This window comes from Oncorhynchus mykiss, chromosome 20 (assembly GCF_013265735.2).
Source record: "Oncorhynchus mykiss isolate Arlee chromosome 20, USDA_OmykA_1.1, whole genome shotgun sequence".
Lineage (NCBI taxonomy): Eukaryota > Metazoa > Chordata > Actinopteri > Salmoniformes > Salmonidae > Oncorhynchus > Oncorhynchus mykiss.
The window spans coordinates 25,882,911-25,908,394 of record NC_048584.1 but is presented as its reverse complement, the minus strand read 5'-3'; the positions used below and the strand labels follow the sequence as shown (position 1 = coordinate 25,908,394).

Below are 25,484 nucleotides of genomic sequence, written 5' to 3'. Positions count from 1 at the left end.
AAGGAACATGTATGAAAGCATGTCTTATTTTTAATCAAGCATGTGCACAATTTGGTCTAGGGTATTGCTTCACCTTTCACAAAGATGGGAACTTGTAGCATTCGCATATACTCGGGGATGCAAACTCGTCACTTTCCAGCGATATCCGCCATTTTGATTTCAAAATGGGTTGTCCACATGAATCGTGTAGATCCTAAGAAAAAAGGTTTGGGGTATGTTTCTCGTATTGAAAATATTGACTGAGCACAGAATGAATCCTCACGCATCCTTCAATGAGAATATCAGAGTTCAGAGCGGGATGTCCTATCAGAATGAGTGCTTTATCCAATATCTTCAAATTTAGGAAGCAGTTGCCGAATCAATATAATTTTATTTTTCTGGTGCTCCTTAAATTCGGTTTGGTGCCTAACTTTTGGGAGCTGTCGTGGTGGTGGGGGGTGTGAGTGTGTAAAGTTGTCTGAAGAGTAGGCTAGTAATGGGGGTGGGGGGTGTGAGTGTGTAAAGTTGTCTGAAGAGTAGGCTAGTAATGGGGGTGGGGGGGTGTGAGTGTGTAAAGTTGTCTGAAGAGTAGGCTAGTAATGGGGGTGGGGGGGCGTGAGTGTGTAAAGTTGTCTGAAGAATAGGCTAGTAATGGGGGTGGGGGGTGTGAGTGTGTAAAGTTGTCTGAAGAATAGGCTAGTAATGGGGGTGGGGGGTGTGAGTGTGTAAAGTTGTCTGAAGAATAGGCTAGTAATGGGGGTGGGGGGGGCGTGAGTGTGTAAAGTTGTCTGAAGAGTAGGCTAGTAATGGGGGTGGGGGGGCGTGAGTGTGTAAAGTTGTCTGAAGAGTAGGCTAGTAATGGGGGTGGGGGGGCGTGAGTGTGTAAAGTTGTCTGAAGAGTAGGCTAGTAATGGGGGTGGGGGGGTGTGAGTGTGTAAAGTTGTCTGAAGAATAGGCTAGTAATGGGGGTGGGGGGTGTGAGTGTGTAAAGTTGTCTGAAGAATAGGCTAGTAATGGGGGTGGGGGGTGTGAGTGTGTAAAGTTGTCTGAAGAATAGGCTAGTAATGGGGGTGGGGGGTGTGAGTGTGTAAAGTTGTCTGAAGAGTAGGCTAGTAATGGGGGTGGGGGGGCGTGAGTGTGTAAAGTTGTCTGAAGAGTAGGCTAGTAATGGGGGTGGGGGGGTGTGAGTGTGTAAAGTTGTCTGAAGAGTAGGCTAGTAATGGGGGTGGGGGGGAGTGAGTGTGTAAAGTTGTCTGAAGAATAGGCTAGTAATGGGGGTGGGGGGGCGTGAGTGTGTAAAGTTGTCTGAAGAATAGGCTAGTAATGGGGGTGGGGGGGCGTGAGTGTGTAAAGTTGTCTGAAGAGTAGGCTAGTAATGGGGGTGGGGGGGTGTGAGTGTGTAAAGTTGTCTGAAGAATAGGCTAGTAATGGGGGTGGGGGGGCGTGAGTGTGTAAAGTTGTCTGAAGAGTAGGCTAGTAATGGGGGTGGGGGGGCGTGAGTGTGTAAAGTTGTCTGAAGAATAGGCTAGTAATGGGGGTGGGGGGGGTGTGAGTGTGTAAAGTTGTCTGAAGAATAGGCTAGTAATGGGGGTGGGGGGGCGTGAGTGTGTAAAGTTGTCTGAAGAGTAGGCTAGTAATGGGGGTGGGGGGGCGTGAGTGTGTAAAGTTGTCTGAAGAGTAGGCTAGTAATGGGGGTGGGGGGGGGCGTGAGTGTGTAAAGTTGTCTGAAGAGTAGGCTAGTAATGGGGGTGGGGGGGCGTGAGTGTGTAAAGTTGTCTGAAGAATAGGCTAGTAATGGGGGTGGGGGGGCGTGAGTGTGTAAAGTTGTCTGAAGAATAGGCTAGTAATGGGGGTGGGGGGGCGTGAGTGTGTAAAGTTGTCTGAAGAATAGGCTAGTAATGGGGGTGGGGGGGCGTGAGTGTGTAAAGTTGTCTGAAGAGTAGGCTAGTAATGGGGGTGGGGGGGCGTGAGTGTGTAAAGTTGTCTGAAGAATAGGCTAGTAATGGGGGTGGGGGGGCGTGAGTGTGTAAAGTTGTCTGAAGAGTAGGCTAGTAATGGGGGTGGGGGGGGGCGTGAGTGTGTAAAGTTGTCTGAAGAATAGGCTAGTAATGGGGGTGGGGGGGTGTGAGTGTGTAAAGTTGTCTGAAGAATAGGCTAGTAATGGGGGTGGGGGGGCGTGAGTGTGTAAAGTTGTCTGAAGAATAGGCTAGTAATGGTGGTGGGGGGGCGTGAGTGTGTAAAGTTGTCTGAAGAGTAGGCTAGTAATGGGGGTGGGGGGGCGTGAGTGTGTAAAGTTGTCTGAAGAATAGGCTAGTAATGGGGGTGGGGGGGTGTGAGTGTGTAAAGTTGTCTGAAGAATAGGCTAGTAATGGGGGTGGGGGGGCGTGAGTGTGTAAAGTTGTCTGAAGAGTAGGCTAGTAATGGGGGTGGGGGGGGAGTGAGTGTGTAAAGTTGTCTGAAGAATAGGCTAGTAATGGGGGTGGGGGGGCGTGAGTGTGTAAAGTTGTCTGAAGAGTAGGCTAGTAATGGGGGTGGGGGGGCGTGAGTGTGTAAAGTTGTCTGAAGAGTAGGCTAGTAATGGGGGTGGGGGGGGCGTGAGTGTGTAAAGTTGTCTGAAGAATAGGCTAGTAATGGGGGTGGGGGGGGAGTGAGTGTGTAAAGTTGTCTGAAGAATAGGCTAGTAATGGGGGTGGGGGGGCGTGAGTGTGTAAAGTTGTCTGAAGAGTGGGCTAGTAATGGGGGTGGGGGGGCGTGAGTGTGTAAAGTTGTCTGAAGAATAGGCTAGTAATGGGGGTGGGGGGGAGTGAGTGTGTAAAGTTGTCTGAAGAATAGGCTAGTAATGGGGGTGGGGGGGTGTGAGTGTGTAAAGTTGTCTGAAGAATAGGCTAGTAATGGGGGTGGGGGGGCGTGAGTGTGTAAAGTTGTCTGAAGAGTAGGCTAGTAATGGGGGTGGGGGGGCGTGAGTGTGTAAAGTTGTCTGAAGAATAGGCTAGTAATGGGGGTGGGGGGGAGTGAGTGTGTAAAGTTGTCTGAAGAATAGGCTAGTAATGGGGGTGGGGGGTCTCAATAACAGTTACGTAACGGATATTATTTTTGACGGTGTATCGTTTTGACTGCCACAATATAATTTTTCCGCTAGTTAGCTGGACCTGCACCAAAACTCATTATTTTATTATTTTATTATTATCAAAACACCAAAAACATTATTTTTCCTTCATAGATTGTTCTCCATCTTCTTAGGAGCTGATTGTTGTTTTCAGCACTTTTTTTCCATTACTTTTTTTTATGTTTAGAACATCGAATTGCAGTTCATATCTCATCGGCAGCCAAGTATCGTGATAATATTACTGCATTACTGCCACAATGAAAATGCAGATCAATATGTGTTAATATTTTTTGATTACAGTCCTCCTGCCAAATCACAGGTAGGCCTTTGGATATGAGCAAATCGGCCATTTTCTGCAGTAGTCCATTCAATGTGTTGTATTGTATTGAGGTGTGAATATCAGGGACCGGTTTTTGTGTAGCACAGGTGCAGAATGTATAGAAAACTATCGTGATACTTGACCTTGTATCACATCGTTAGTGAAATGTTGTTATCGTGACAACCCCACTCCGCAATTAAGTCTACACACAACTTTCTTGTTTCTGTGTCACCCTTTTCTGTCACTCACCAGTTTGCATTCCTGATCCTGTTCTGCCAGTAATTGCCCAAAGCTGTAGTCCTATAATTGATATGGAAATTATGGCGGGTATTCAAGTATGATAAGCATGCATGTTGCTTGTGTGTGTAGGTATGATGTTGATATTGTTGTCTGGTTGTTTCAGCGTTAGTAGTGTGGACGGCAGCAGCTGGTTTTGCCATGGCTCCAGTGCCCTTTGACCCTGCCACCTTCTTCCTGGCATCCCTCGGGACAGGGCTCGCCTCCTGCACTGCCAACTCCATCAACCAGGTCAGTTGCGTCACTGCTGTGTGCGCATGTGTCAAAATTGTCATGCAGAGTAGCCTGCGTGGGCATTCTTGGTTTGGTTTCAGACATTGTCTTGTTATTGCAGAGAGATATGACCATCGGTAAAGCACAATTAGCTGTGTATATAGGCCTGCTGTATTATTAATGCATGTATTATTGTGGACTATATCCCCTCCCCGTGATGAACTTTGTTTTACATGGAGAACAAAAGCCAAATCTTTGGTTTCTGGCACTGTATGGGGTGGTTAATAGCTCAAAACCTTAATGATTCTGCATTTAACATCTTCCCCTGGTCAACCCCAGACTTACAAAACATTAAAATCACTGTAATCGGTCCCGAGTGGTCAATTTTTTACTTGTATTTCTCCCTCTTAAGTTGTTTCTCTGAAAGATGGATGAGGTCTCATTTCAACGGCTGGCAAGATTACAGTTGGGTTCTGAAACGCGTAATAGATTTTCATTGCACTTTACACAAACATGAACTCACTGGCTGACAGACATGCACACACACAGTACTGTCCCCTCGTCGTGCACTTCTTGTTGTTCTACAAAACATTGCGGGAGCCATTGACAGCACCTTTGAACTTTTAGTTAAATTCCTCTCTCGCTGCGTATCTAAAAAATGCATTAACAGGCGACTCAAACTGGAATACTGTTATTATTTGTCTGCTGAAGGCTTTTTTGTGCCAAAAAATAAAGTGACCGCTGCGCCTGGACACTTAAAATGCCTGGAATAATCAGACCTCGCTGAGTGTTGACGCTGTGCGCTGGAATGCGCTCCATGACTTAAGAATATTAGTTTAATGGACAACCTCTCCCTCAGCCCTGGGTTGAACCCCAATTAGCTGCAGCCTTCTGCCTGTAATTTGTCCAGGGCCCTGATTACACTGCAGGTTCCTGCCCTAGGGGCCAGACAGCAGGGTTATGTTCACTCAGGTAGGCTCCAAACCGAAGAAAACCGACTAAAACTGGGAGGGACTAACCTGAACTAGTCCAATGAGAAATGCTTGTTTTTGTTGCAAAATGTGTTCGGTTGTAAAAACCCTCCCTTAGCCCTAACACTAGCCCAGCCTTCAACAGCCAAGTTCCAGGCAGTGTCCCCTCTCTCGTTTAGAGCTGAAATTAGGTTATTTTCTCAACCGGGTCACAATGAACGGAACTTATAATTTGTCCCAACAATCCAAAGCTCTTGGACCTGACCTTTCCGTGCAGGCATGTAGTATTTTCTCTAGTCTAGCGTTTCATTGTCAGTGTGACATCTGTAGAAATATGATTAGCGTCAATCCATCAAACAAACAAAAAATGGCATTGTCCCATCAATGACTTCTTGGAACGAAACTCTGCCTGCCTTGCCCCTTCAATTTACCTCTTCACCCATCTACCTTACACTGGAGCAGGTGTGTAAAATATCCTATAGGTTGACAATTATGTCTCCTTCTCTAAAAGCAGTGGCAGGTTGGTACTCACTAATCCCCAGCTGTAGGGCTCCAGGGCCCCAGCCCTGAGGAGTTCAGTGCTGAGAGATGGGAGAGGCGGTAGCCGCCACATGTCCGTCTGTGTGTCCGTCCCTGTGTGTCCGTCCGTCTCTGTGCGTCCGTCCGTCCGTCCCTGTGCGTCCGTCCGTCCCTGTGCGTCCGTCCGTCCCTGTGCGTCCGTCCGTCCCTGTGCGTCCGTCCGTCCCTGTGCGTCCGTCCGTCCCTGTGCGTCCGTCCCTGTGCGTCCGTCCCTGTGCGTCCGTCCCTGTGCGTCCGTCCCTGTGCGTCCGTCCGTCCCTGTGCGTCCGTCCCTCCCTGTGCGTCCGTCCCTCCCTGTGCGTCCGTCCGTCCGTCCCTGTGCGTCCGTCCGTCCCTGTGCGTCCGTCCGTCCCTGTGCGTCCGTCCGTCCCTGTGCGTCCGTCCGTCCCTGTGCGTCCGTCCGTCCCTGTGCGTCCGTGCGTCCGTCCGTCCCTGTGCGTCCGTCCGTTCTGTGCGTCCGTCCGTTCTGTGCGTCCGTCCGTTCTGTGCGTCCGTCCGTTCTGTGCGTCCGTCCGTCCCTGTGCGTCCGTCCGTCCCTGTGCGTCCGTCCTGTACGTCCGTCCCTGTACGTCCGTCCCTGTACGTCCGTCCCTGTACGTCCGTCCCTGTACGTCCGTCCCTGTACGTCCGTCCCTGTACGTCCGTCCCTGTGCGTCCGTCCGTTCTGTGCGTCCGTCCGTTCTGTGCGTCCGTCCGTTCTGTGCGTCCGTCCGTTCTGTGCGTCCGTCCGTTCTGTGCGTCCGTCCGTCCCTGTGCGTCCGTCCGTCCCTGTGCGTCCGTCCTGTACGTCCGTCCTGTACGTCCGTCCTGTACGTCCGTCCCTGTACGTCCGTCCCTGTACGTCCGTCCCTGTACGTCCGTCCCTGTACGTCCGTCCCTGTACGTCCGTCCCTGTACGTCCGTCCCTGTACGTCCGTCCCTGTACGTCCGTCCCTGTCTGTATCAAGTCAGCCGCTGTCATTCTTAATTTTCTTTATAGATATTGTTTCGGGGCAAGGAAGGACATGATGATTCATCTTTTATTTAGAGTACTAGATCTTTCTCCTTTCATCATCTCCTCCCAGCACAGCAGTCACCAGCCAGGCCTAGTCAGAACAGAAGCCTGGGGCTTGGGTGAAGGTGAAGTCCAGGGAGCCACCCACCAAGACTGGGTTTAGGTGACGGGTCTCGGGCCCTACGAAATCAGTTAAATTAGTCTGATTTGGTTTATTTTCCAGGTTTCCGTTTTTCGCTCTAAAAGTCATTAGACCGATGTTAACAATGTTTCTGTAGTGCTCATCTGATTGCAGTGTTTGTACGACAAATGGCCACTGGATTGACGCAAATAATCATGAGCTCATTCTAGTGGTAGACCAACACGCACACAGACGCGGGCATCCCTGTGCCATTTCAGAAAGTTGAATGAAAATACGAATCACTGATGCATTTTGTTTATGTCTTATGATAATCTTGGGCAAATGAATGCATTTTCTAAAGTTAAAAACATTTTAGTTGATTTCCTACTAAGTTCAATCCATTTTTGAATTTTGTTTTAATGTCTGGATCCTTTGGTTCCGTCCGCCGTCTACGCCAACTCAGTTTTTATTGGGTCCTAGAGGGGAGTGTGTGGCTATAGTTTGGGTAGGCTTGAGGTGTGGGTTAGCTGCTGTTCTGAAGTGGGCAGTGTGGAACATGTGGACTTCCTTCAACCGGACATGAAAGGTAGTAGTCTAAGTTGTAGAGTTGGGAGGTAGTATTACAGTAGAGCAGGACAAATGGAATTCATGTTGATTTGTTTTGTTTGATGTGTCTCCGCTTTGAAGTCTTAATGGGCCCGCCAGCCAGGCCAGTGCATTATGGGTGGTGGCGGCGTGCACTTGGCCAACTGACAGTCATTTATTCACGCTGGCAAAGAGACATACAGGAAGAAAATTGTGGATGAGGTAAAAATGCCATTGTCATTGGATCGCAGTAAATTGTCTTTGAAAGTAAATACAGAGCTCTTGTAGGACTGTCTTACCTCAACATGTTTTCCTTCCTTTTTTTTATGTGGATGGCCTTGTTTTTTTCAGACCTTATGTAAGCAGAGCCCGCGTCTCCTCACGGTTCTGTCTGGAATCTGAGGGCATTAAATCTTTAGGCCAGGGCTTCTCTTTCTTGTGGCCAGCACCAGTTGTCAGACAGACCGGGGCTTCACTCCACACAAGGCAGGCCCTGTCTGCCTCCATGTTTCTTGTCTTTCTCAATGTCCCTCTGTGGTGAGAGATCCCTGTGATGTCATCCGTTTTAATTGGCAAGATTGAGGGATTGAATTAAATGTAGTTGAAAGGGAAAAGAGCCACCTGGTTCAAGGAGGCCATTTCTTCCAGTTGGTGTCCCAAATGGGGCCTTTTTACTGTACATAATGCTCTACTTTTGACTATATAAGGAATGGGGTGCCATTTTGGATGCAGACCTAACCTTACCTATGCTGGTAATATGCCTGCTGAATGATACTGGCTGGCCAGTGATACTTTCCTAAAAAAAGATATCCAATGAGCCCATAGAGAGATTAGGGTTTTACAGTAATTGTATTTGTTTCTCTAACAGGGTAACACAATTCTTAGACAAAAAAGCCAGTTAATTACAAGTTGGTAGTTGCTCCCCCTTTTAAAAAAGTTATACTGTACGTATGTCTATGCACGTGACTGCCAAGTAGTTGTTTTTGCTTTGTTTGGAAAAGAATGTCATTTTCTTTTGTGTAATTACACACACACTCACAAGCCTAGGGGTTGTCGTGTGACACGTAAGACTGCGGTGCGCTGCCACACACACTTTGCTTCCGCGGTGACTCTCTGATCCTCCGCTGTGTCGGCTTGACACACCGGATCATCTGTCAAGGTTTTGTCTCGTAAAAGAAACACACCCTCACCTGGGCGTAATTGATCTAAACACTTTGGTCGTCCATTTGGTTTTCATAATAAAACCAAAAGAAAGGGAGGGGTACGAAGAAAATTACACATTTTTTTTATATATATATTTTTTTTAGATGTGGTGCCAAGTGTTTCTTTTCTTCAAGTAGTGCTGCTGCAGTGTCAGTGTAGTGGTTGGGCTTGATCAAAGCACACACTTATTTTCTTGATTTGACAAATAAAACTACAGCTTCAAATCAAAGTAAGCCGAGGGTAGATCCCCCCACTAAAGATCCACTTCCTATGAATTCCCCCGCCACCCTTTAATCCTTTAATGTGTTGGGCCCTGAAGACTGAATTGTCGGCAGCGGACGGAGTGTGTGTGTGTGTGTGTGTGAGACCACATAAAACAACTGTGGTTGAATTACCTTCAGGAAAGGGAGAAAAGAAAATGTCTTTGGGGAAGAAGAATGCCTGTCTTGGGTTTGTATCCCAAATAGCACCATATTCCCTGTATAGTACTACATTTGACCAGAGTTCTATGGGTCCTGGTCAAAAGTAGTGCACTATACAGGGAATAGGGTGTAATTTGGGATTTAACCTGTCTATGAAGCCAGCAAAGGGAAGCCAGACCTTCAGTAGTGCAGCTATCAAAGCCAAGGCTGCTGTTCTTCCCATGGGGGAAGTGCCCGAAGGCAGGCGCTCTCACAGACAGAAATGTTGTGGTTTCTTTTCTTAAACATCCCCATTTCGGGAAACTGACGCAAGGGTGTAAGCGCCTGGAGTCATGTAACAATGGCATGGCACCGTCTGGAGTTTCTCACTGCACTAAAAAGACACAATGACAGTCATGTGATTTGACCCCGAGTCAGCGAGCCAGAGAAGGATAGTGGGCTTTTCCGCAAGAGTTCCCAACAAAACTTAAACAGCTGGCTTGGCAGTTGGATCACCAGCTTTGCTAAACCGGGTATCCAAGTTTGTTTGTCTGTGTGCTTTCCTTGCGGACACGATTTGACGTGGTTCATGACAAACTTTCTGACTACCTCACCAGATGAAATGTGCCCAATTTTGATTTCACGGACAAGGTGGTAGTTAGGGTTGAATAGCGGGAACTTGGTTACCGAGATTTCCCGCCCAAACCCACTCCCTTTTCCTAGGATAAATAACTGCAAGAAACCGGAAAATTATAATAAATTATTTCTATAAGCAGCATTACGCGAAATGGAAGTGTTAAATTGTATGTAATGTCTGAATCTGGCTTCTCTACGGCTTTCTCTCTGAATGATCAGTCATTAACGCTCAGGGTGGGGACAGGCGGCACATCTCGGTATGGACTGCAGTTCACAAGGCATGTACCCTCATGGTAGCTTTTTTCTTGTGACGGGAAGGCCTGCATTTGCTGCAGCTTAGCATATACTATAGCAATATAAGGACTGAATGTGTGTCTAATTTACACATCAGTCTGGCTTTCGGGGGACACTTTTTTCCCCCATATTTTTGTGAAGATGATTTTCTTTTAATTACAGCTGCAGAGTTCTAAAACAGCACTCGAATAAACATCACTCGAATATCGTTGCTTTAAATCAGTGAGCAGTCTTTCCTTCCGTTACGTTCAAATGTCATCAGTAGATAATCCTGTTCAAGATAATACAGTGTACATATAGATGTCCTACCCTACCTCTTTCAGGTAATACATTCTATGCAGTATTAGCCTTGTATTTAGCTAATGAATGGTGGGTTATGCGTACGCTTCTAACTTATAGCCTCTGTTTCTTGTGCAAAATGCACCGGCACTCCGCTGGTTCCTCTCATAAAAAAGCTTAGCTCTTGGAGTCCCAGGAAAGGATAGACGAGAATAGCTGGATGGACATATATTTATTTGAATTTCTTATACTAATAAACTATTCGATGATTTGACATTCATCTTGTTTGATGAATGTTAAACACAGCAGCCAATAGGAGTTTGAAAGAAGAGGACAGGCTATGGCGTTAGGCTATAGCAGTTATTTATTCAGACTCATGACCATTCCATCTGCATCTTATTCTAGTCCAACTATTGTTCAAGCATGTCATGACAATGAAGATGAGGACAATGACACTAATTTCATTTAACTGTTGACAGCGAGGAAGGCATGAAGCAACACTAGAGAAAGTAATACACACAACATTAGGGTAAATATTATGATATCGGGGTATATATCCGCCAGCTTACTAAATGTAAAATTGGTCCTATTATAGTCAAACTTGCTAGCCCATATTTGTAACTTTGTAGGCCGCATGTCCTGCACCAGCATTGCATGTTTTCTCCTAGCTTCATGGTTGGAATGTGGTGTATAATTCCAGTATATAATACAGTTCACGATCAAAGATTAGCCTACTGGAGCATGTTTCATTTATTTACCCAGGAGATATAGCTACATCTATTTGTTTCTGTAGTAGAAATGTGCTATCCATGTGCTGGATAACAGCACAATTATTTGGGCTTTTTTGTGCTTGGGGTCAAATGACTTTAGCTCTGACATTGAAGATATTTTATGCCTTTAGGCTCATGTTGCATCGGGTTTGAATTTTCATGCCGATCAAAACTCTAATCCAATCCATACATTTATATGCTTTATGATACTTCTGGTTTTTGGTGGGAAATACCGGGTTACCTGGGAAAAGTGTTTTATTCTCGGGATAAAACATTTTGTGAAAACCGGAGAATATTCAAACCTAGTGGTAGTAGTATTGGAACCTGCTTGTGGGATGAGGTGGTGATGGCCTCGTCTGAGGGCTGAGCTTGTGGTTTTCCCTCAGAGCTCCCTGTGTCCTTGCAAACCTGCCAGATGGTTGAACAGCTCTGTAATGGGTCTGGAGACAGGGCCTTGAGTGTTTTAGTGTCCCGGAGGTGGTCTGGCTTTCCAAGCCCCTGGGGGTTACAGCAGGGAAGGACTCCCCGGGTGTTCCAGCCATCAGAAGGCCACTCGGGCCCATCTCCCCCGCATCACTAACTCCCCACTCTCCAGCCCTAATTTCAGCTAATTGAGTAATTGGGACTGAAGACTGTTTCAAGCTGGGTCTAAAGACCCCGGGTGTAACCTGAGGTCCTCAGCTAAACAAACGGGACCTGGCCTGTACTGTCAAATCAGGAGGAAAAGTGCAGTCTAGTAGTGTTCTGTCCCAAATGGCACCCTCTTCCCTGTATAGTGCCCTACTACAGCTGGTGGATTACAGGCAACATCTGCACTGAGCTAATGGCTAAAGCTGCCGCTTTCAAGGAGTGGGACACTAAGAAATCCCGCTATGCCCTCAGACGAACGATCAAACAAGGCAAAGCATCAATACAGGACTAAGAAGGAACCCTTCAAAACCGGCTCTAACACTTGTCGGATGTGGCAGTGTTTGCAAACTATTACGGATTAGGAAGGGAAACCCATCCTAGTGAAGCGAGCCTACCAGATGGGCCTTTTTTATTATTGATTCGAGGCAAGCAACACTGAAGCATGCACGAGAGCACCAGCTGTTCCGGACGGCTGTGTGATCATGGTCTCCGTAGCTGATGTGAGCAAGACCTTTTTAAACGGGTCAACATTCTCAACGCCACGGGTTGTGAATTGATTACCAGGATGTGTACTCGGATCATGCACGGACCAACTGGCAAGTGTCTTCACTGACATTTTCAACCTCTCCCTGACCGAGTCTGTAATACCTACATGTTTCATGCAGACCACCCAGTCCCTGTGCCGAAGAACGTCAAGGTATCCTGCCTTTATTACATCCGCCCCGTAGCACTCATCTCTGTAGCCATGAAATGCTTTGAAAGGCTGGTCATGGATCACATAAACACCATAATCCTGGAAACCCTAGACCCACTCCAATTCGCATACCGTCCCAACAGATCCACAGATGGCGCAATCTCCATTGCACTCCACACTGCCCATTCCCACCTGGACAAAAGGAACACCTACATGAGAATGCTGCTCAGCCTTCAACACCATAGTGCCAACAAAGCTCATCACTAAGCTAAGGACCCTGGGACTAAACACCTCCCTCTGCAACTGGATCCTGGACTTCCTTACGGGCTGTCCCCAGGTGGTAAGGGTAGGCAACAACACGTCTGCCACGCTGATCCTCAACACGGGGGCTCCTCAGGAGTGCGTGCTTAGTCCCCTCCTGTACTCATTGTTCACCCACGACTGCTTGGCCAAGCACAACTCCAACATCATTAAGTTTGCTGATGACAACGGTGGTTGGTCTGATCACTGGCAGTGTGGTGCCAGAATAACATTCTCTCTCTCAACATTAGCAAGACAAAGGAGATGATTGTGGACTACAGGAAAAGGAGGACCGAGCATGCCTCCATTCACATCAACGGGGCTGTAGTGGAGCGGGTCGAGAACTTCAAGTTTGTTGGTGTCCACATCATCAACAAACTATCATTGTCCAAACACACCAAGACGGTCGTGAAGAGGGCACGACAACTCCTATTCACCCTCAGGAGACTGAAAATATTTGGCATGGGTCCCCAGATAAAGTTCTACAGCTGCACCATTGAGAACATCTTGACAAGTTGCATCACCACCTGGTATGGCAACTGCTCAGCATCCCTCAATAAGGCACTACAGAGGGTTGTGTGTACAGCCCAGTACATAACTGGGGCCAATTTTCTACCAACCAGGACCTCTATACTTGGTGGTGTGATGCCCAAAATATTGTCAGACTCCAGCCACCCAAGTCATAGACTGCTAAGTCTAGGTCCAAAAGGCTCCTTAACAAGCTTCTACCTCGAAGCCATAGGACTGCAGAACAATTAATAAAATGGCTACCTGGACTTTTTTTTGTTTATTATCTATGCGTAGTCCCTTTCCCCCTACCTACATGTATGTATTACCTTGACTAATCTGTACCCCTGCACATTGACTCGTTACCGGTACCCCCTGTATATACCCTCATTATTCATTTAGTTTTTTTGGGGGGTAGGTATTTTGTAAATGTTTATTTAAACTGCATTGTTGGTTAAGGGCTTATAAGTAAGCATTGACCTGTTGTATTCGGCACGTGTCAAAACATTTTATTTTGACCAGGGCCCATAGCTATCTGGTCAAAAGTGGTGCTCTACATAGGGAATGGGGTACCATTTGGGACTCAGCCTTCTAGTGTGTGAATGAAGTGTCTCAGTCTAGTATGTGTTATTCTTCACACACACACCAAGTGCTTCCGAGTGGTGCAGCGGTCTAAGGCACTGCATCTCAGTGCAAGAGGCGTCACTACAGTCCCCGGTTCGAAGCAAGGCTGCATCATATCCGGCCGTGATTGGGAGTCCAATAGGGCGGCGCACAATTGTCCGGGTTTGGCTGGTCTAGGCCGTCATTGTAAATAAGAATTTGTTCTTAATAACTGACTTGCCGAGTTAAATAAAAATGTGAGTGTGACTGAGTCTTAAAGATTGTGTGATTTTAGTTTTTGTTGTGGATAAAACGTTGTCTTTTGTGGCTGTCTGGCATGTCATTTTCCCTGTAGGGCGACTGAGTGCTCTTTTGTGCCTGCCTGTCTGTCTAGTTTGTGTCTTTGTCTCCTGCGAAGTGCTGTCTAAGGATGGTGGCACGCGAGCGGCGAGCCCCCACAAGCCCCCCGGCCCGTCCGCTATTACCGCCACTGTGAGCGACGCCCTTCGCTCTTGTCTTGTGGAGACATGTATTATTAACCCTCCTACAGGATCTCTGGCTTCTAACTCCTCTTAGTGGGCTCCTTCAAGCTTTATTGTAATGGTGAGAGGTTAGCATGTCTTGGGGGTATGACATTTGTGTGTATGTAATGTTCTCACTCATCATTATTCATGATTCATTCAGGACTGTCCGTAATCATGGTAGCATCTACATTAATGTAGAAGTGTTTAGAAACATTCTATTCTCGTTTACAATATGTGACAAAAAAATGACCCCACTACATCATTCACCATTCATTTCTATTGGGCACAAAATCATTTGAAAACAACCAAAACAAACCGCAAATGCATCCATTTGTATATTGCATGCATTTGTATATTTACAAGCTTGATGTAAACATTGCGTAATAGAAATATGCAACTAAACTTTTGACTACTTTAATACACATGTAAGTGAATTTGTCCCAATACTTTTGTCCCCCCATTTTAAGGGACCATGTACAAAACGTGCTGTAGTCTCTAAACGGTCCACCCTATATGGATGAAAATACCCTCAAGTTAAAGCTGACAGTCTGACTATGATGCAATGTAAACAAAAACATTTTGTCACTGTCTCAATACTTTTGGAGCTGTGTGTGTCTGTGTGTGTGTGTGTATAGATACATTCTCTCTCGCTCTCATATAGAGATATACAGTGCCTTGCGAAAGTATTCGGCCCCCTTGAACTTTGCGACCTTTTGCCACATTTAAGGCTTCAAACATAAAGATATAAAACTATACTTTTTTGTGAAGAATCAACAACAAGTGGGACACAATCATGAAGTGGAACGACATTTATTGGATATTTCAAACTTTTTTAACAAATCAAAAACTGAAAAATTGGGCGTGCAAAATTATTCAGCCCCTTTACTTTCAGTGCAGCAAACTCTCTCCAGAAGTTCAGTGAGGATCTCTGAATGATCCAATGTTGACCTAAATGACTAATGATGATAAATACAATCCACCTGTGTGTAATCAAGTCTCCGTATAAATGCACCTGCACTGTGATAGTCTCAGAGGTCCGTCAAAAGCACAGAGAGCATCATGAAGAACAAGGAACACACCAGGCAGGTCCGAGATACTGTTGTGAAGAAGTTTAAAGCCGGATTTGGATACAAAAAGATTTCCCAAGCTTTAAACATCCCAAGGAGCACTGTGCAAGTGATAATATTGAAATGGAAGGAGTATCAGACCACTGCAAATCTACCAAGACCTGGCCGTCCCTCTAAACTTTCAGCTCATACAAGGAGAAGACTGATCAGAGATGCAGCCAAGAGGCCCATGATCACTCTGGATGAACTGCAGAGATCTACAGCTGAGGTGGGAGACTCTGTCCATAGGACAACAATCAGTCGTATATTGCACAAATCTGGCCTTTATGGAAGAGTGGCAAGAAGAAAGCCATTTCTTAAAGATATCCATAAAAAGTGTCGTTTAAAGTTTGCCACAAGCCACCTGGGAGACACACCAAACATGTGGAAGAAGGTGCTCTGGTCAGATGAAACCAAAATTGAACTTTTTGGCAACAATGCAAAACGTTATGTTTGGCGTAAAAGCAACACAGCTGAACACACCATCCCCACTGTCAAACATGGTGGTGGCAGCATCATGGTTTGGGCCTGCTTTTCTTCAGCAGGGACAGGGAAGATGGTTTACATTGATGGGAAGATGGATGGAGCCAAATACAGGACCATTCTGGAAGAAAACCTGATGGAGTCTGCAAAAGACCTGAGACTGGGACGGAGATTTGTCTTCCAACAAGACAATGATCCAAAACATAAAGCAAAATCTACAATGGAATGGTTCAAAAATAAACATATCCAGGTGTTAGAATGGCCAAGTCAAAGTCCAGACCTGAATCCAATCGAGAGTCTGTGGAAAGAACTGAAAACTGCTGTTCACAAATGCTCTCCATCCAACCTCACTGAGCTCAAGCTGTTTTGCAAGGAGGAATGGGAAAAAATTTCAGTCTCTCGATGTGCTAAACTGATAGAGACATACCCCAAGCGACTTACAGCTGTAATCGCAGCAAAAGGTGTCGCTACAAAGTATTAACTTAAGGGGGCTGAATAATTTTGCACGCCCAATTTTTCAGTTTTTGATTTGTTAAAAAAGTTTGAAATATCCAATAAATGTCATTCCACTTCATGATTGTGTCCCACTTGTTGTTGATTCTTCACAAAAAAATACAGTTTTCCATCTTTATGTTTGAAGCCTGAAATGTGGCAAAAGGTCGCAAAGTTCAAGGGGGCCGAATACTTTCGCAAGGCACTGTATCTATGTGTGTGTGTGTGTGTGTGTGTGTGTGTGTGTGTGTGTGATGTACACTACCGTTCAAAAGTTTGGGGTCACTTAGAAATGTCTTTGTTTTTGAAAGAAATCCACATTTTGTTTTGTCCATTAAAATAACATCAAATTTATCAGAAATACGTTGTAAATGACTATTGTAGCTGGAAATAGCTTATTTTATTTTTTTATGGAATGTCTACATAGGCTCGTCAGTCTATTCATGTTCTGAAGGCTATTCATGAAGGCTATTCCATGCGAGAAATTGCCAAGAAACTGAACATCTTATACAATGCTGTGTACTACTTCCTTCACAGAGCAGCGCAAACTGGCTCTAACCAGAATATAAATTGTGGGAGGCCCTGGTGCACAACTGAGAAAGAGGATAAGTATATTAGTGTCTAGTTTGAGAAACAGTCGCCTCACAAGACCTCAGCTGGCAGCTTCATTAAATGGTACCCGCAAAACACCAGTCTCGACGTCAACAGTGAAGAGGTGACTCCGGGATGCTGGCCTTCTAGGCAGAGTTGCAAAGAAAAATCCATATCTCAGACTGGCTAATAAAAGATTAAGATGGGCAAAATAAGACACTGGACAGAGGAAGATTGGGAAATTGTTATTAACAGGCAAAAATAAGTTTGAGGTGTTCGGATCACAATGAAGAACATTTATGAGACAGGAAAATGAGAAGATGCTGGAGGAGTGCTTGACGCCACCTGTCAAGCATAGTGGAGGCAATGTGATGGTCTAGGGATGCTTTGGTGGTAAAGTGGGAGATTTGTACAGGGTTAAAGGGATCTTTAAGAAGGAAGTCTATCACTCCATTTTGCAACGCCATGCCATACCCTGTGGATGGCGCTTAATTGGGGCCAATTTCCTCCTACAACAGCACAATGACCCAAAGCACAGCTCTGAACTATTTAGGAAAGAAGCAGTCAGCTGGTATTATGTGTATAATGGAGTGGGTAGCACAGTCACCGGATCTCAACCCTATTGAGCTGTTGTGGGAGCAGCTTGACCATATGGTACGTAAGAAGTGCCAATCCAACTTGTGGGAGGTGCTTCAGGAAGCATGGGGTGAAATCTCTTCAGATTAATTCAACAAATTGACAACTAAACTCAGCAAAAAAAAGAAATATCCCTTTTTCAGGACCATGTCTTTCAAAGATAATTCGTAAAAATCCAAATAACTTCACAGATCTTCATTGTAAAGGGTTTAAACACTGTTTCCCATGCTTGTTCAATGAACCATAAACAATTAATGAACATGCACCTGTGGAACGGTCGTTAAGACACTAATAGCTTACAGACGGTAGACAATTAAGGTCACCGTTATGAAACCCTAGGACACTAAAGAGGCCTTTCTACTGACTCTGGAAAACGCCAAAAGAAAGATGCCCAGGGTCCCTTCTCATCTGCGTTAACGTGTCCTAGGCATGCTGCAAGGATGCATAAGGACTGCAGATGTGGCCAGGGCAATAAATGGCAATGTCCGTACTGTGAGACACCTACGACAGCGCTACAGGGAGCAGGACGGACAGCTGATTGTCCTTGCAGTGGCAGACTATGTATAACAACACCTGCACAGGATCGGTACATCCGAACATCACACCTGCGTGACAGGTACAGGATGGCAACAAAAACACCAGGAACGCACAATCCCTCCATCAGTGCTCAAACTGTCGGCAATAGGCTGAGAGAGGCTGGACCGAGGGCTTGTAGGCCTGTTTGTAAGGCAGGTCCTCACCAGACATCACAGGTAACAACGTCGCCTATGGGCACAAACCCACCGTCGCTGGACCAGACAGGACTGGCAAAAAGTGCACTTCACTGACGAGTCAAGGTTTTGTCTCACCAGGCGTGATGATCGGATTCGCGTTTATCGCCGAAGGAATGAGCATTACACAGAGGCTTGGAGCGGGATCGAGGTGGAGGGTCCATCATGGTCTGGGGCGGTGTGTCACAGCATCATGGGACTGAGCTTGTTGTCATTGCAGGCAATCTCAATGCTGTGCGTTACAGGGAAGACATCCTCCTCCCTCATGTGGTACCCTTCCTGCAGGCTCAGCATGACCCTCCAGCATGACAATGCCACCAGCCATACTGCTCGTTCTGTGCGTGATTTCCTGCAAGACAAGAATGTCAGTGTTCTGCCATGGCCAGCGAAAAGCCTGTATCGCAATCCCACGTCTGGAATCGCACGTCTGGGACCTGTTGGATCAGAGGGTGAGGGCTAGGGCCATTCCCCCCAGAAATGTCTGGGAACTTGCAAGTGCCTTGATGGAAGAGTGGGGTAACATCTCACAGCATATCTGGTGCAGTCAATGAGGAGATGTGCGGCCGTACTTAATGCAGCTGTTGGCCACACCAGATACCCCCCCCCCCCCTTGTTCAGGTACACATTATTCCATTTATGTTAGTCACATGTCGGTGGAACTTGTTCAGTTTATGTCTGTTGAAAAGCCGAGCTTTGCTTGATTTTTTTGGGGGAAATATTGAATATCTGTATCTGCCAAAATTGCCATATTGGTCCATCCCGTGTGTGAGAATCACTGCACAACTATGTTCAAGTCCGGACTCTCAAGAACATTCAGGGATCACTCCTGCTTTGTCTTGGCTGTGTGCTTAGGGTTATTGTCCTGTTGGGAGGTGAACCTTCACCCCAGTCTGAGGTCCTGAGCACTGGGCAGGTTTTCATCAAGGATCTCTCTGTACTTTGCTCTGTTAATCTTTCCATCAATTCTGACTAGTCCATGAAAAAAATCCCCACAGCATGATTCTGCCACCACCGTGCTTCACTGTAGGGATGGTGCCAGGTTTCCACCAGACATGACGCTTGGCATTCGGGCCAAATTGTGAATGGTTGTCCTTCTGGAAGGAACTCTAGAGCTTTGTCAGAATGACCATCGACCCTTCTCCCCTGATTGCTCAGTTTAGCAGAGCGGCCAGCTCTAGGAAGAGTCGTGGTGGTTCCAAACTTCCTCCATTTAAGAATGATGGAGGCCAGTGTGTTCTTGGGGACCTTCAATGCTGCGGAAATGTTTCGGTACCCTTCCCCAAATCTGTGCCTCAACACAATCCTGTCTCGGAGCTCTATGGACAATTCCTTCCACCTCATGGCTTGGTTTTTGCTCTGACATGCACTGTCAACTGTGGGACCTTCATAAGACAGGCGTGTCTTTCCAAATCATGTCCAATCAATTGAATTGACCACAGGTGGACTACAATCAAGTTGTAGAAACAGCCCAAGGATGATCAATGGAAGTAGAATGCAACTGATCTCAATTTCAAGTCTCATAGCAAAGGGTCTGAATACTTTTTGCAAAAATGTCAAGAAACTTGTTTTCAATTTGGTCGTTATGGGGTTTTGTTTGTAGATTTGATAAAATACATAATACAGCCTTATTCTAAAATGTAATGTAAATTGTGGTGGAAAAGGTGAAGGGGTCTGAATACTTTCCGAATGCTGTCTGTCTATTCCGGATTATGACATTGCTCGTTGTGATATTTCTTAATTTCTCTCTTTTGGATTATGTGTTTCCTAGGTATTGTTGGAGCAAGAAACACATTTGACTACACCTGCGATACCATCTGTATATGCGATGAACACACTTTGATTTTAGAGCGTAATTACACAAGCATCTGGAACAATGGGCTTTCACGCAAGACAGTGCTGTGTTCCTCGACTTTAGCATTTAGCTCGTTTGAGAGTGTATCTCATGGCTGAGTTTCCTTTGTAATCTGTTATCGTCTGCAAACCCTGCCACATGCAACGAGCGTCGGAGCCGGTGTAATAGGATTCCACCTTGTCCTATGAAGAGGATATACTTGACATGTAATTGGGGCTGAAAGTGACTGGTTGCAGGAATGGTAAATACTTATGTTAACATACTAGTGGTTATACATGTAATCAGGAGTAATGGTGACCAGTAGCAGGATACATACTAATGGTAATCAATGGATAGTAGTGTATAGGAGTAATACATCAAATCAATAGTAATTTTAGCAGCAGCGTAGGTTGTGAGAGGGGGTTGAGACTTGTGGATTGGTATATAATCAATGTGGATACTCTGGGAGCGGGAGAGCAGTAGTTATTTGCCATTTAAGTCTTATGGCCAATGGGATAGAAGCTGTTTAGGAGTCTGTTTGTCTTATCCTTGATGCACTGTACCGCTTGCCCGGACGCCATCAATCAACTGTTTTAATCATATTTACCCAAACGCTTGGAGGTCAAATTGAGGTGCTAGCTAGTTGGAATGACTGGGCCCTGAAATGAGTCAGAAAATTACCCACTGGGATACAATGTATTGAACCCTCCTTTGGGCACCCCACCTCTAACTTGTGAGTCTGTAAGGGCATTTAAAGAGCTATACTGATGCAAATGTTAAATCTTGTCCGAAGGAAAGCCATTTCGAATCACACTTTAGTTATTTGCTGTAACCACAAAACAAAAACAAATCATTATAGGATAAATTATTGTGATAATTATTTTTTATTTGTCTGGTTATGCCCTACTTCAAAAGTGCATTTTTGAAGAAATCCCTGTACGTGCAAGAGCCTACATTTTGTCTTTGGTTGTCTGGTTATATTCCCCTCGTTTGAACTGAGCAGATCATTGTTTAATTTAGACTTGACTTGTCTGGCATGGGGTCCTAATCATGCTATTGAGCTTGATGCAATAATGAAGCCTGCCAAGGCTTGCATTTTTTATGTGGCCCATTACCTCAATTTCTCTCGTTCCAAAACCTTGAAAATCAGCATGTTGCTGATGCTTGTTCTAGAACACCTGTGGATCTGATAATGAGCTGATTGGTGATTAGACTAATTTACTTATGAGGTTTCCAATGGTAACATAGATGGGGATAGGCACCCTCTGTCTCCACAGGCAATTTCCCCACACCCACACACTTTGTCGCCTGTCATTTGGTTGGAGAATGAGTGGCTCATGCATGCATCCCCATAGCTTCCCATGCATTTTTTAAATCCACATTTGCATGCATAGGGAGCATCATCAGAGGCAATGTACTGTGACTCAGAGATATGGCAGTGTGTGAGAGATGACAGAAACAGCCTAGTTGTGTACAAGAAATTGAGATCTTATAAATAGATGGAGTCATTTATTTTGCTTTATTTTAATTACTACATTACATTTAGGTAATTTAGCATCATACACTCTTATCCAGAGCAACTTATACAGTCAGTAAATATTCATACTTTCATTTAAAAACGTACTTTTATCTCAGACATTTTCTAAATGCAGAGCCTAATGCTTTATATATAATGGTGAGAATAACATCCACATAGCAGGCTTATTCTATGCATGTTATCATTCATCTTTAAAGGTGGTGGAACATTTGTTTATTCACCATTGTAATATCCCACCATCAATTTCCAATGACTTCCTGAGTGCTTTTCAATTGTTGCTGCTATTTGCTTTTCCTTTAGGCGTTGTATTGACACAATGGTAGATAAGGTCAGGCTATTGAAGGTCATATCAGGCACTGAATAGCCTACAGTTTGTGGATACCTTGCTGTCATATCTTCTGAGATACAATCAGTTGGATGTCACCACAGTTCTAAATCTGTCAACTAGGTGTCCTCTTCCAGTATTGGTGCCAGCCACATACGGGGCATTCTACCCTCCCTGGGGTAGGCCTACTCAACTACCCGGTGGGTTTCAACTGACAAGTCCTCTCCCAGGGTTGCACAAACCCTTCAAGGTTTTAATGTCTTTTGGGGTACCCTTTGTGACATTCTACCTCCAGAAGAGGAACCATTAGTAGTAACAGGACCTCTCAACCTCTCCAACAAGAACACTCTTCAAAGACCATGCAAATGCTCTGCTCTAAGAGTTTTATCTGTCCCCTGGTGAGCAGTAGTGACAGAAGATACGCTTTCAAACAGAGCATGAATACCACTAGCATGACAACATCCCCACACACCAGGGTTTCTGTTAGGGAAAGTTGGTGCCGGACACTTGACCCGGCAGCATTTTAATTGAACAGAGATTTTGATACATTTACTGACCCATATGCATTGGGTGTGTAACCCCATTAGGGCGTTCACCCACGGTGCTCAGAATGACAGCATTACATTTAGATTATGGTTATTCTTAACAGAACATGCGACTTTAGCGATATCAGATGCACACTTTGAAGATGTTAGAATAACTGTCACATTTGCTTATCCTCAGCAACAAGATGAGTAACGAACGGCAATCTAATATCCCCATAGTAGAAAAGTATGTATCTATTATATTGGTCAGCTTGTCATTCTGTGCGAGAAAGAAATGGCCTATTCCAAATGGACTCTGGGACAGTTGTGGGATGATAGATCCCAAATTCATACAACCCAGTAGCCCTAGACTACCAAAAAAAATAAGGCTGTTGCAACAGATCAGAACATTTTGTCTTAAAATGTTAAACTATTTATTTCTTCACATAAGCACAGCAATGCACACAAGGCAGTAGGCTACATACACATTTTGTTCCATAATGCAGTTAGCGGGAATACACCATTGTTAAAAGCCCACCGCTCATGTGAGTGGTTTCATGTGACTAAGATTAAAATATCTATTTGACTTTTAGAAAGAGAGGAAATCCTAAAGATGCAACAACTAGCACGGGTTGCTAATATGACTAGGAGTGTCTACTGGCTACTGGAAAATGAAAGAAAGTGAAAGAAACCCAATAGAACATTAATAAAAAGGCTACAGGTTTCAATGATTGCTTCCACGTTTCTATGGTCGGATTTTTACTTTGAAGCAAGGTAAGACTTGCCTCATAATATGAAGTAAAATGTTCAGGTTTCAAACAATTAAGTGTGTGTGTTCAAAATGCGTACTGCCTCCAGCTCATAGCAAAGTCAGTGGTGTGTGACACGCTGAAGCCTGCCTAAAGTTGCCTATTTTCACTTGAATGGCAAATGTGAAGCGCTTTTAAATGACCAGTTGAGAAATAAAAATAGTAGCTCTTTTTAATCTTAGCCATCAGAACTGCTTTTAACACACGATTGCATTTAGAATTGCTACTCAATGATTGGGCTTATAAAAACACATTTCACTCCAGCAACGAATGAGCTGTTTGAGAAGCTGTAGCAGCAGATCTCGTGCTGTCTGCTGGATTTTCCACTCATAATCTGTATGCTGCCCGTGTTGATAAACATAACTATGAAAATACGCACCAATTTAATTCCCCTTAATTATGCAAATTGACATAGACCGATAAGCATGACCGGTCAAATGTATTTCCATCAATGAAGAGGCAAAAATAACATTTTGCAATGGGATTTTTTTCTTATCCTGGACAATTGTCCGGCAGGCAATTTATTATTTATCGGCAAAAAAATCTAGCGGACAAAAGCCAGCTATTGCCATCTAACGGAAACCATGACACACACTCCCTCTAAACATTAAGCTACTTTGAGATGGAATAAAACATTTAAACACCCCATGCCTCCACTCCACCACTTGGAAGAATTGCAACAGACTGTTTCAAAATAACCTCTATGCTGAGGTCAAATTGTTTATGTTTAACTAATCGTTTGTGTGGTGGGCTTCAAAGAAAGCATGAGAAAGACCGATGGACTGCTAGCTCTAGTAATCAATCCATCATTTGGTCATCATATTAGTTCCGCTCTGACTGTGTGTAATGACTGAGTATTTTGTCTGCATCACATGTTTTTTGGGGGGTTATTTTTCTCATTTTGGTTTTTGATGGTAAAGGTCAGATACATCAGTAGGCTGCCTAAGGAGAGGTTTAACACTACCCTGATCCCTTTGCACAGACGCTGCTGCTGCTGTGTGTGTGTGTGAGAGCTCTTGTTTTCCACCAGCTTTGTTAAAACAATAGAGCTAACTAGCCTTTGCCACTTTTTTAAAAGATTTTTGTATTCTCTCTCCTTTTCCACCAAGCTGTGAAGTGAATTCACTGGGGAGCCTTATTATGAGGATGGAAAGTCCCTTGTTTAATCGCTTGGTCGGATCAGGAAGGCACGAGAGCAGCCCCGATGGGTTTCATTCATTCTGCTTTGGATTAAAATGAATATTTAACTAGGCGGCACTGTTTAATAGTTAATTTCCTTAAATTCTGTCTGTGTGAGCTGCGGGGTGCCAATCCATGTCAAACTGTACACGACTGGATCTTATGCAGCTTGAGAGAGACCGGAGGAGACCGACGCTTGCCTTTGATAATGCTGTAAAGGCGATCATAGATCTGTGTCCTCAAGAGAAACGCCTGGGGAAAAGAGGGGCCTTGGCTAGATATTGGGCTAGTTAAATTATTAGCTTTGTATTCACTGGTGTGGAGGGCTGCAATATTATGAGATCCACTGATATTTTCTTTGTTTTTGTTTTTATGATGACATCTGAAATAAATGGCTCTAGAATATGTAAATGGCCTATATAGGCCAACTGTATTGACCTCCCCACCTCACAGTTGAAATTAATGCACCTACATTCATGACTGTTCTAGAACACAGTAAGCCAGCCAATCCAATGACGCAAAATGTTCCAGGAATAACATTATTTTTTTCAAAACACGCACATTAATAAAATATCATATGTGCAGAAACCGTTGAGTTGCTGGTGGCAGTGAACATGCACATTGGAGCAGTCATACAGTAATTATAGCATGCATCACGTCTGGCCAATCTGTGTGAATGAACAGGAAGAAATATTGAGTTGCAATGCAAGTGTGCTCACTGATTTCAAATCATTACAAAGTAGTTTAGGAGGCAGGTGGTTAGGAACATGACCTTAAACAAATGTGTGGTCAGACCACGGTCGTTTCTGGTATCCATTGACTTGCTCCTTTTAATGTAAGTCCATAGTCCAGGCCTTATTTGGGAGAAGCTGAACTGATGAAGCTTCATATCCTCACAAGTGGTGCAGCGGTCTAAGGCACCATCTCCGTGCTAGAGGTGTCACTACAGACACCCTGGTTCAAATCCAGGCTGTATCACAACCGGCCGTGATTGGGAGTCCCATAGGGCGGCACACAATTGGCCCAGCGTTGTCTGGGTTTGGCCGGTATAGGCCGTCATTGGAAATAAGAAATTGTTCTTGACTGACTTGTCTAGTTAAATAAAGGTTAAATATATTTTTTTTAAACTCTGAACTACCCCTGATATTTTCACTCATGCCACTTGACTTCCTCCTTTTCATTCTTTGCCCTATTCA

The 25,484-nt window shown here is 44.9% G+C and overlaps 1 protein-coding gene across 1 annotated transcript in view; it reads left to right on the top strand.

Moving 5' to 3' along the window:
• LOC110499245 (protoheme IX farnesyltransferase, mitochondrial) overlaps positions 1 to 25,484 on the top strand; it is a 77,432-nt gene that overhangs the window by 10,042 nt on the left and 41,906 nt on the right. Inside the window, exon 4 of the mRNA XM_021576252.2 lies at positions 3,808 to 3,932. Coding sequence (XP_021431927.2) covers positions 3,808 to 3,932 — 125 coding nt within the window. The remainder of the gene's footprint in view (positions 1 to 3,807; positions 3,933 to 25,484) is intronic.